Source organism: Gambusia affinis, linkage group LG24 (genome assembly GCF_019740435.1).
Source record: "Gambusia affinis linkage group LG24, SWU_Gaff_1.0, whole genome shotgun sequence".
NCBI lineage: Eukaryota > Metazoa > Chordata > Actinopteri > Cyprinodontiformes > Poeciliidae > Gambusia > Gambusia affinis.
In genome coordinates, this window is record NC_057891.1 from 10,131,459 (window position 1) to 10,144,308 (window position 12,850).

The window sequence follows — 12,850 nt, forward strand, 5'->3', positions numbered from 1 at the left end:
GGCCGTAATAGGAAAGCACAATCTGTGGCTGACCAATAAACACACCTTGTATCTCAGTGTGTTTAACATTGGTAACACTACAGAGTCAAAATTCACCAGAATGGGGTGCTGTGGTGGCACAGGGGTTAAACACAACCCACATATGGAGGCCCAGTCCTGTTGCTGCCCCAGCCTGGTGACCTTTGCCACATGTCTTCCCCCTTCTCTCATTACCCACTTTGATGTCAATTCACTATTAAATAAAGGCCAGTAAAGCTAATAAAATCTTTAAAATAAAAATTCACCACAATTAATCGGAGTATCTAAAAGTATAATTTTCACCATATTGTAATTCATTTATAAAGGTCACAGTTTCAAAGTAAATCTTTAATTAATAAGATAAATATTTAGTTTAGAAACTACAAGGTTAAGGTTAGGATTTTTGAAATTTATTTGTCACTACAGTGAGCTTGCTAGATAAATATTTGACATTTATAAATTTAAAGAATTACACAGTGAACATATGACAACTAATATGAAAGGAGAATCCCCATTTTATTCTCTGTTATTGCTAAAATTTTGACTATGTCACTTTACAAACACCTCAAATATGAATTTAATTTAGCTGCTAAAGAGGTTGAATGTAATTCACGCCACACTTTTCAGAGTTACATTTGCTTTAACTTTATAATGTTACAGTACTGTATGCTGATTTACGATATAAAATCCTTATAAATCATAGCTTCTCTGCATGTAATGTGTCTAAATATAGTGGAAAACACTTTTGCAGGTCGCTGTAAATGTTTTACACCTTTATATTTTAAGCCATAAAACCGGTTACGGAAACTCCTACAGGACAATCTTGTGGGCGGAAGTGCTCAGGCAGGTACGTTAGTTCCTGGATGTGATGCGGATCAAGGTTAGGTCCCAGAGACTCGGTTCAGAACCAGCAACAGAAGCGCTCTGACATGCTGAGAGGGGCGTCCTTCAACCCAGCCCGACCTCCACAGCGATCAGACCGCATTCAGACCTCCCGGGGCGCCGAGAGGGTCATGTCTACACACGGGTTCAGTGGGAGTGGGAGGCTGCGGAGCAGCGGGCTCACACCGTGGCTCAAAGCCACCTTCTCGGTTCTGGGCTCCGCTGTTGCGATGTTTGCTGTGGGTGCCTTCTGCGCTCTCACCTATCCCATCCTGAGAGGTAGACACGGCCCTAAAGCTCTCTGAGTTTGTGAGGGCTAGAGTCTGAGGGTTGTGTCTCCAGCTGTTATGTTCTCACGCTGACCTCTGCTGAATGTTTCAGACCTGCGGGCGGAGAGGCTGAGAGGCGAGAATGGGACTGAAGAGACTATCCTGGGTGAGTATCCCAGAGTTCCTTTCTACACATTTTTCCCATTAAAGGCCATCAAGACTTTATGTTCTAATGTCGCTAAATACGGCGTCAAAATCAATAAGCCAGTGACCAGAAACCAGTAACCAGTGACCAGTCACCTGTGTGTTCCAGGTTTCTGGAGCATCCTGATGATCTCAACTGTTGCCGGATGCATCTCCTGTATCTTCTCATGGACTCTCACTCAGCTGGACTCGTACCAGCCTGGCATGGCCTACCCCAGCCTCCTCTCTCTGCTTGATTTCAGGTAGGCTACTGCAGAGTGAAGCTGCATATGTGTTCAGCTTTATTTACTGGATGACCTTTATTGTGTCTGTTTGCTGCAGAGACCCTTCCAGCCACGGGTTCAATGTGATCTCTGGGCTAGCTGTTCTGAATGGCATTCTGGCCATGCTGACTCTCATCTGGAGCCTCTCCTGAGCTGCACAGACAATTCACTGAAGACAATTCACTCTGTATGAGACTTTGGATTCATATTTCTCTATGACAAGATAAGGGATCTAGCATTAGAGCCCAAGGAACATGGGCGAACCTGGAGATTCTACAGTTGCAATTTGGAATATTGTGCTTTTTTACCATTTATTGCTGTATTCACATTCAATTCTCTCTATTTTTATGAGTATAAAGAAACATCCAAGTCATTTTGTTTCTCTTTTGTTTCCCTTGGTTCTTTTTTACTGAGGTGAACCGTTGCTTTGTTTCTCACTGATCACCAATCCTTAAAAAGGTTGACCTGCAGTTTTCGATTTTTTTGGCCGATACCAATTTTGTTTTTCTGACAGTTATTGCATTTTCCAGATCAGGGAGGCTGACACACCACTGGTGGGTTGGCCTGTCAGTCAGTCGTCTCATAACAGAACAAAAGAAAATTAGCCAATCGCCAATGATCCAGAATTAAGGAAATCGGTGTGCGCTCCTCCTAGTTTTTACTGTGTAATCTTGTACAGTTTCACTGATCAGTCATTCGAATATCAGAATTAGGGCAGTGTTGTAGTTCAGAGGGTCAAATATTTATTTTCCTGCTCTTTTCTTCGAATAAACAGTTTGTTTCAAATCAAACAAAATTTAATATCAGATCAAGATCATTTCAGTTCATGCAAAAATGAATTAGCTGCCATTAAGTGTTTGTGATAACTGGTAATGAGTACCAGTGGATAATGGTTCTTTTAGTAATTTTCTGGACTTTGTAACCTTTTCCAGCTGGATAGATGTCATTTAATTTGTTCTTGAGTTTCCTTATATCAGGCTGTGATGTGGTGCTGCCTATAATTTTTCATTGTTTTAATCTTTTGAATTCTACAATGGGAATCTGCAAATCAGACATGAAAGAAAATCAGAAGTAGGCATCGGTCGATGAATATTTACAGTTTCTGGATTGTAAACATATTTAGGAGAGTTGCTTGGTCTCTCTTCGCTTATAGTGACTGGTTTAAAAATGCTTCAGTAATCCTAAAGTCTCTCTAAGACACTTATCTGATACCAAAGATCACGGCCTATAAAGCATTTCTAAATATCAATTACTAAATTGCTAGGAAGATTCAGCAGCAGATTTCTATCTTGTTCTGTGTTTGATGCTTCCTGGATTCCAGAAGTGCATCAAAGTTCCTCTTCAATGGTGGAAAACGAGATTTTCTGGTAGGAGGAAACCAACTGAGGTTTGTTTGGCAGCAAAGAGAAAACCAGAAACTGTCGCTCTGCCCAGTCCCATTAGTGTTGAGGCATGGGAGGGGTGGAGTCATCCTTCAGGTTTTCATCCTTCTCTACCTTCAATATTTCCACATTCATTTTTATTTATTTTTTCATCTTTGTTTAGTGCAACAAACAACCTCACAACATGATGCTACCATCACTGCACTTCACACTGGATGTTTTTTTTAAGGCATTAAATCTTCCCCCTTTATTATCCAAATGTAACAATCTCTACGAAGGGACGTCTCCAAATATTATGATTTTCATACCAGAAAGCAATTCTAAGGTATAATCTGGATTTTCATGTTGATTTTGGATTAATTGTTTCTTCCTCTCAGAGTGGCCTTTCAGTTCCTGCTGCACAACCTTTTTCACTGACTCTCCTACCAGCTTCTGCAGCATCTTCACATGAGTTTTAACTTTGACATCATCTCATTTTTCAAATTGTATAGAGTCATAAACAGTGTGCAAAATTTGAAGAAAATTATGCAATTTAAAACAAAAATTACAAATATTTTTGCTAACCCCAATAGAGCATAAACAGGAAAAGGTCTGATTGCATGCACACACACACATCTGTTCAGATACATGAAAGACAATGACCACATGTATAAAAAGAATTTATTCAATATATATGACATATTACAAAATGTCATTTTTACTTGTATAAAAAGTATTTGGTTGTATATATTAAAATAATTGCCCTACAGCATATAGAGGGTGAATTTCATGTTAACAGTGAAGTTTGTTTGACAGACTTTTACACGAGCCTGAAACCTTTACTTCAAAGCATCAAAAGATTACAGAAGAGAAATGAAAAGGCATGGAAACAGATTATAAGGCCAACACTGCAACTCAATTAGACATCTCTAAATCTACAGACTAGTGATTAAAGGAGTAGTGTCTAGTTGTACATTCATATGTCAGACGAGCCAACAGAAACTACAGTCTCTGGCATTAAGCTGCTACAGCAAGGAATTCTGGGATATGTATTGTATTCTCTGATTATATCAAAATTCCTTTAGTTGTTTTGCTTCATCACATATGAACTTCTGGCAACAGTGAAACAAGAAGTTCAATATATTTTTGTCTATAAAAGCTTTTTATTTTGCCTCTTCATGAACTGGATTAATTTTTGTTTGACAGACACAAACGTTTCAGATCAAGGTGCACCGATAATTGGCCTAGATTTTCTTAATTTTAAGATTGTGTTGTGCTGATACTTGGTATCGGCCCAACACTGGTTGTTGCTTTTATTGACAACTGGTTGTTCAACTCTTAACTGCTGGAATTTTGGGTCAATCTGAATTTAGCTGCATTAATGGCCTTCACACATTAATTGTTTATAGAGATAAGATATGGCTTAGAAAACTTTCCAAAAAATGTGTTTTTGTTTTTATAAAGAAGTCATGACATAAGGTGAGAGGGGGAATACTTGGGTTGGATAATTTTCCCCAGAAATGGAATCATTTGAAAGCTGATATTTTTCTTCAGATTATTGTTGTCTAATTATCTGAAATATTTACCTCTGACAAAAGAATCAAAGTAGAAACAGAATTACTGTACAATACTTCTCCTTACTGTACATTTATCTTCATTCATGTATTTTAAAGCAGCTTTTCAGTGCAATTTGTCATCAACTAAACAAAAACTAAAAGCAGCTAAAATTATTAAGGTACTTAAACAACAAATGACAAAAGAGCAGAGGATCATTTCAAGTTTCACAATGTAGTGTTCAGTGAAAACCTGCCAACATTAATTGTGCTTCTCAGTACCACTACTTCCAATATGGAAGTATACATCTTTGTTAATTAGTGCATTACAGTCTACAGATTCACAGAAAGAGAAAAAAACATTTACAGTCATATGAAGTCATTTTGGCTGCTAACAAATGGTAGGACACTTAATATGGTACTGTAGTTGATTTGGTTTCAATTACAGCCCAAAAACACTAGATAATGTTTTTCTGTCAATTTGTGCCAACCTTAATTTATGAATTTTTAATTTTTAACAGTAGGAAGCATTAGATCAGACAGTATTTTTCAATGAATAAATGTAACCTAGGACAGTTGATATCTACCATCTATGGTAATCTAATCCATAGCTATAATATACTCAGTGCATTTTATGCACACTTTATTCTCAATTACTGTATTATGTATGAATAGGAATAAAGTAAGGTTCTGATGATGCGTTTCTACAACATGCTGTAATTCAAGTCATTGTAACATTTAGAACTGAGACTCCTGAGATTCTCCTGTTCGATAAGCCATGGTGACAATTTTTAGACTCTCATAATCTGAGTAACAGACTGCAGTCACACTGACTGCTTTGACTAAATTAACTTCTCCCATATGCCAGTGCGACACACATTTTTGTTTTGTGGCTGGTCATTTTTTGGGGGCTTGTCTGGGATTCCAACATCTGAGATGGTGTTTCTGTAACTAAAGATCATTTTCCAAACTCCCAAAGAAATGTGAAATATACCATATTATATATTCCACATAATCACCAAAATGTGCACCTTGTTAAATTGTACCTGCTGAGACAAAATGTAAACCTAGTTAAATAAAAGTGTTTTGCAAATAGTGAACTGCTCCCAAGTACCACCTTAAAAATTGTATGTTTCTCTTCTTTAACCATGTTTATGACAAACCTGCGAATCATCAACAGGATCAAAGTTAAAAAATAAAAAATATGTAAACATACTAGTTATTAATAAATATGATAATGTGACAAGGATGAATCACAGAAAACCTAAAAACATTAAATATTGTGGTTTTAACCATAAAACATTTGAATTAATAGACATGAAGAAAATGCCATTATTAATAAAAGTTGTTCAGACTTCAGTTTGTCAGGTGATAATCCTCCTAATCCAGCATGTTTTAGAGACATCATCTGAATCTTGTTTTAGCCATCCCATTCATTCTTCCATCTGTAACAGGAAACGTCACAAAGTTGCTATAAACGTTGCTAAGAGCTACAAAAGCTAAATAACTATTGGTTGCTGTTCATTATGTCATCATATGCACCACCCAGCTGAGTTAAGAAGTTTTAAAAACTCCCAGAGTGACCAGGAAATTTTAAACAGTTCCAGGCACTAGCGCCCCCAGGAGGCAGAAATCTGGAACAGTTTATAAAAGATTTGGAAAACAAAGGGAAATGGAATGTAATAAAAAGCTTTCAGATATAATATCAAATTAAATAACGTCATAAGAGAGATAAGCACATTTTAATAACTATGATTTGTTTATAGGTTTTATTTTTCCATTCTTGTTTCCATTAAGGCATCACTGAATATCTCGCATTTCTAAATTAAGATAGAGTGCAAAATCAGAGTGTCAAACATCCTCTAAAAACACTTTTAACTGTATTTTAATAGTTTAAACACCAAATATTGGTGTTACATTCCACTGAAAATATGTAAATACTGAATCAGTAATAGGTGGGTGTCCAATATAGTTGCTTTTATTTCTATTGAAAACAAACCCACTGACTTCTGTGGTTAAATTTCAGGCCTGCATCACTTAGACCTGAAATTACTCATCTCAGAGGAAAACTTGGATCATAAATACTTTGGTGGAGCAAGAAGTTCAGGTCCAGCCCACTTCAGCATATGAGGACATCATGAAAAGCGCCCATTCAGTTTGTTCCGAGAAAGTGATTCAATCTCCTTTCAAAGCATTAAGGTGAATCATTCACTGTGTCACGGCACCATCTGGAGGAGGGTTAGACTCTCCATTGACTTCCTGCATGGTCCGCCTGGAGGAGAAGACTCTGTAGAGGCCGGCCAGGAGGAAGACCACTGAGATGACTGCGAAGTAGCCACTGTAGATGAAAAACTGAGGGAGCGAGACCAAACAGGCGCCCATTAAATGCAATTCTGGCATCAGCAAAGCTTTCTCCACATCACCAAACAACCGACATGTTACCTGAGTGACAACATCAAGGCCGAGTCCAGCTGAGTCCACCACGACCACGGTGATCAGAGTCCAGAGCAGCAGGGCTCCGAACGTGTTGACTCCAAACACCAGAGCGTATCTCTGCATGCTGAGGCTAGCCGCTATCTGGTACCTGAAGGTCAGGGAGCAACACTGAAACGAAGCACAGTACTCCTCCTCATCTACATTGACACGCTGCAGAAGAAGCTGCAGGTGCTTCATGTTGAAACAGCAGGAAGCTTCAGATGGAGCAACAGCTGGTTGCTGCAATCTGGATTCACTGAGACACACTTCTCCTTTCTGCCTTCCCCCTTTTCTTTCAAAAGGTACCAAAGAATCGTTCAAAATTCGCTTCCTTCTCACACTGTGGTTTTCTACGCCATGTTAGACTCACGTTGCCACGGTGATGAGAAGCATGTAGATGGTCCTGAAGATGACATAGGAGCTGTAGCTCACCCAGATGTTCTTCAGCAGGGTCATGATGAAAACGCAGGCGGCCATGAGGAGGGAGAGGACCCACAGGAGCAGTTCTCCCCAGCGGGTCCAGTCCACTGGGAGGCAGCCCACAAGCAGAGCAGCCAGAGCGCCTGCAGGACACGACACGACTCAGACATCTGGACTCAGAATAACTAGAGATGAAGAAATCACTTTTTTATGAATATGATTTTGTTGTAGTGCTGTAGAAAAGCATTTACTCCCCTTTTGACGGCTGTGATTAAAAAAACAGAATGTGGTTGTCACATCAAGGGGATAAAGCTAACCCTGTTTGATTAAAACAGTCCGGGTTACTTTTGGTAGTTTTCATTAGAAGTAAATGAGCGCTTCAGGATTTATTCAGAAAAGATATGTTAGGGGAACTAATTGCACTAAGCATTTTCAAAGTTAGATTGGACTGACTTGTCAAGTCTGACATTTGTGAATCATCAGTCTAGAAATTCATAAATGAAAGCAGAAGGCGTACCGAGCAGCGTGGACAACGTCTCCACGTAGCCGTTGTAGATTTCATGATGTTGGGATGAATAGAACGTCTCCCAAAGTGCCTGAGCGTAGTTGATGATCTGGAAGTAGCCACATGTGGCCAGGGCCCACCACACCGACCATGCCAGCAGGGGGCGACACCTGTAGCACTGCACGAAGTCATGGAAAAGCATTCTTAGCACCTGCACAAGCCCACTGTTGCCACCTGCTGCTTCAGATGTCCTGGATATCTGAAAGAGGAAGAGTTCCCTTCTTAATACAGCACAATAACTTTCAATAAGATGTCAAGACGTGCAGGTTCCTCACAATGGGCACTCTGCTTTCTGAATCCTCTGCCTTATCAGGGCTGGAACTGCAGCCAGCTGCAGGTTCCTTGACTACTCCTGGACTCATGTGGAAAAACAAACTCCTTTTGGGCATGGGGAGGAACCAGGGGGCGACGAAGGCCACGGCGGCTGACGCCAGCGTAATGATAACGAGGTGCACCAGCTCCGCTTTGGCCAACGACAGCAGGAGCTGACCGAGGAGCGACCCAGCGGCCGAGCCGAACAGAGTGATGCTGCGGCAGTAACCGGTCACCCTCTGGTAGAGCTCTGGCTCCACCACGCTGTAGATGTAGGAGTAGTAGGCCACCTCCGACGCTGTGGCCAACCCAAAGAAAAACTCCAACAGTTGCATGGCCAGCATGCCCTGGGCCTTCCAGAGTAAAATGTAGGTCAGTACCAGGCTGCAGGCCTGCAGTACCAACACCGGCTTGTAGCAGAGGTAGTCTGTAGCCAGGAAGACCGGGAGCAACAGGGCGAGGTAGGAATAAGTCCATACGGGATAGATCTCATTGACAACCTGCAGAAAACACAAGAAATTGATTTTTATATTAGTAGAATTATAAAAAGACAAAAAAAAAAAGTTTCCCCCATTAAACTTGCTAAGTCCAGGGGATAGCATTAGTTTTACACCAGATGTTGCAAGACGCATCTGGTCTTGGGTTTCATTGGACATTTCCCAGAAGTCTTGGGGGTCATCAAGATGTTTTTTTAGTAAATATGAAACGGGTCTTTCTGTTCTTGTGGGTCAGTAGGGGTTCTGGCCTTAGAATGTTCCCATGGAGGCTCATTTTTACCTTCATGGGAGGCAGTCTTTCCTTCATATTGCTTAAGCATGACCTTTGACCTCAACTGAGGCAGTGAGGACTGCAGAGCTTTAGATGTGCTCTGGATGACTCATTGATGAGCTCTTGGAGTAAGAAGAGGATTTATGCATCATATGAGGAGATTTTTCAGTTTAAAGGCCCAAATTAGAAAATGTTTGTATATGTGAAAAGGCGTGTATGAGCGAAAAAGTGAGAAAAACTGTCTTTTTAATTGGTGTATGTAAACCTCTGGTTCCAAATGTATTCCTTCAAGTTTCATTATAATATTTGTGACAATACAATATGTATAAAGATATTTAATCCTAAATTGAATACAGAACTTAAAAACATGCACATCGTTAATCCTTATGGGATATTTGTATTTCATGCTAAGTGGATTGTTGCACCTTAGAGGGTTGCTAGTATTTTATGCTAACTCAACTAATCTCTAATATAAAGATGCTAATAGAAATTAGAAATCAACTCCATATTTATATTTTAGAGTTTGTTTTTCACGGTGTTGCTTCGCCTCTGCTTTTTGATATAATTAATTCCTACAAACAAAAAAAAAAGTGTTAATTTAGTTAATGAAAATGTATTTTTATACCAGTTTAATCAATGTAGCGAGGTCAAATTATTAGCCTCCTGGAAAAATTAAAAATTAAAAATCACACAAAACTTGCAATATTTACAAAGAAATGACTATAATAAAAACTATTCACATTTTATTGCTTCCAAAAGACCAAAAACAAAATTTCCAAAGATTGATCAGTATGTTTTATTGATGTGCTAATTTGTCAAAACTGAAAAATCAATCAAAAATGAATTACAACTTATTACAATTTTGAAGTTGCAATCAGCAACAATTCTACCATTTATTCTGACTCCAAACTTCAGTTAAATGCATAGCAAAAACTCAGTTTCTAATACTGGACTTTGTGGAACACCAAAAGATTTTCTTAGACTATGGTTTGGTATTATTGTTCAGCACTGAAACCTCTTCTGAATAAATTCTGAGTCTAAAGTTTTAAAGCATCTAAATCAGTTTTATTTGGTTTTAGTTTAAGTCAAGTATGAATCAAAAACCAGCAGCAGGATGTGAAGTAGAACTCTGACCAATCAAAATCTGTGTAAGTAGAACACTCAAAAACTGTTACATGTTTCACCACAGCACAGGAAATGGTAACAATTTTATAGTAACAACTACATTAGATATAGAACAGTCATATGCTTCTGCCTGATTTTCTATTAGTTACTACTTCTCTTCCTTTCCCGATGCAAACATAATATAATGTGGCTACATGATCAAAAGTAGAAAATTTTCATGTTGATAGATTTGTTGCTGGTCAACATTAAGACCTGATGAAGGTCATTATTTAAAGGATTACCAAGAAAGCTGACATTTTTTGAGAGATTATCCCAATCTGAATAAAGTGTGTCTGAGCCTCCTGCTGCAAACAGTACGACTAGAACAGAGAAGTGCTGCTCACACACCGGACCTGCTGGTTTTACACAATCGCCTTCCAAAGTATGGCTTATTAACCATAACAGCCACTAAAACTATTTTTGTTTAGGATGCACCAAAATACAATTTTTAGCAAGGCAGCAAAACTAAAACCTGACACACCTTTAGTGTGTAAATGGATCAACCAACAACCTGTTCTATCTGTGGCTTAAAGGAGTCAAAAAAGTTTAGGGACATATGTTTTATTGTGTAAGTGAAGTGAATGCAAAATTAAAATGAATGCCAAAAACATCCACTTCATTCCAAGTGTTTCTGAAGCCAAAGAAAAGTGAATGAAATACAAGATTTTACCAATTCAATTTAATATATTTAAACATCAGGGTTGTTCCCCGTGTGGAGGGGCACCAGGTTTTCCTTGAGCACCTACCAGGAAATCATTGCTTATTTTTTAAAGTCCAGCAAGTTTTTCTGGGGGAAACCTTGAACATTTAAGCACATGTTTCATCTTTTTTTCAGTTACTGGTATATTTGAAGGTAGAAAAAAAGTAGATTTTTTTGTCTTGATTTATTTAACAAATAGGAAAATTAAAAACAAAATAAAGCCCAAATTTAGGTTTTCTTTTTTTAGAATTTGAATTGATGGTCAGAGCTGATTAAAGTTAAACTGTCTTAATTGACTGTAACACTAATACATAGTTATGTTTAAATCTCTCACAATGAACAGAGTAACACAACATAACAAAACTCAACAACTGAAGGAACATGTGGATGTAGAAAAACTAATTTCCTAAGAGGCATATTCCTGCTCTGCCAGCCAGTAACATACCTGGTCAGCTGGATGGACTAATCACTGACGTCGATGATAAAGACCACATGAATCAACATGCAGATATTTGTACATTATATTTTCAATTATTCAAGGCCATTTTTTCCTGTGAAAAATGTAGTCTGGAATTTTTACTCATGAGTAAACTGTGATAAACGGAATTCTTGGTTCCCTTTCATGATCCACACCCAAAACCAAAAAAATAAAAAATAAATGAATAAATCAGTTAAATCCAAAATGATGATAGATCTAAAATAACAGCAGCATATAAGACATTTATCAGAAGGAACACAACTCCATATGAGAGACTGAAGGAACTGTTCTCAGTGGAGAATAATTCAGTTCAGGTTTGATCTGTCTGTTCTCTGGATTCCAGGAACTTGTGCGTCTCTGAAAGCAGAATATAAACAAGTGAAGAACTGGATCAGAACCTCTGCGTTTACACATTCAGCAGGTCAGGTTCGTCTGGAAAAGGTCAATTCGGTGCAGCGTAGCACGTGGGTTCTTAAAAAACAACAGGAAGCTCTTTACAACTATAACTTCATACCCAGAGAAGCTATCCGAAGCCACAAACAGCGGGACCAATTCTCCTATATTTAGAAGGTCCAGAACCAGTCAGATCCAAATGTGTGTGGAAACAATCTGGAGAGTGATGCAAGAGGTGCTGTGACCCACAGCAGGGGAACCTCACCTGGGTCTCCGTCAAGTTCTTGTCCGGTCCCATTAGGTAAGCGGTAAGGAAAGGTTCCGACGGCCGCAGGCTGGAGAAGAAGCCGTACACACACAGCAGGACAGTGGGATACACCGCAGACATCGTGGACCAGTTCGTTTCGACCTCCAGTGCTTCTGCTTCTACGGTTTCTCTCGTTTTTGACAGGACGCTGCAATAATTTGGTTTGAGTAAATTACCGCCCCCAGCTGTTCTGAAGATGAACTGCAGCTAAAGGAGTTGATCTTCCTAAGGTAAAATAAAAATAAACTGATCAGTTTTAAAGGGTTGGCTTTAGGAAAAAACAGTTCCTTTATATAATCTTTTATTTTGTCACAAATTACAAACTTCCACATATTTTATTGGGATTTTATATAATGTCTGTTCACAGCAAAATCTTCAAATATGAGCGTTACACCTCAAATCAACTCAATTCTTTTTATGAGTAGTAGTGGGATTTGATTTTAAAAAAAATCCAGTCAATGGCAGAGCCTGTAATTAATTAATAAAATTTTAATCAAAACAATATAATTATAAAATAAGTATACAAGTATGTATATGTACATATAAATGTATATATCTTTCTGCGAAAGAAATTAAAAATAAATATTGATTCCTGTGCGTTTTGTGGGTGAGATTTGGAGACAATACACCTTTTTTCAATTGCGACTTCATTAATGTTTTTAGAAAGATTTAAAAAAAAAATCTATTCCATCTTTAAGTTTTAATATAATAAAATTTG

The 12,850-nt window shown here is 38.4% G+C and overlaps 2 protein-coding genes across 2 annotated transcripts; one reads left to right on the forward strand and one right to left on the reverse strand.

Annotated features, from left to right (window-relative positions):
• Window positions 1-839: 839 nt before the first annotated feature.
• Window positions 840-2,009, forward strand: arl6ip6 (ADP-ribosylation factor-like 6 interacting protein 6). Its single transcript, XM_044110127.1, has 4 exons — window positions 840-1,179; window positions 1,282-1,335; window positions 1,483-1,615; window positions 1,695-2,009. Exons 1-4 carry the CDS (start codon window positions 948-950, stop codon window positions 1,786-1,788), a joined length of 513 nt encoding a protein of 170 aa, XP_043966062.1. The 5' UTR covers window positions 840-947; the 3' UTR covers window positions 1,789-2,009.
• A 4,095-nt stretch (window positions 2,010-6,104) lies between these two features.
• slc19a2 (solute carrier family 19 member 2) lies at window positions 6,105-12,363 on the reverse strand. Its single transcript, XM_044110124.1, has 6 exons — window positions 12,091-12,363; window positions 8,286-8,822; window positions 7,963-8,209; window positions 7,396-7,588; window positions 6,993-7,134; window positions 6,105-6,902 (listed from the first exon to the last, which is right to left on the reverse strand). Exons 1-6 carry the CDS (start codon window positions 12,211-12,213, stop codon window positions 6,759-6,761), a joined length of 1,386 nt encoding a protein of 461 aa, XP_043966059.1. The 5' UTR covers window positions 12,214-12,363; the 3' UTR covers window positions 6,105-6,758.
• Window positions 12,364-12,850: the final 487 nt, after the last annotated feature.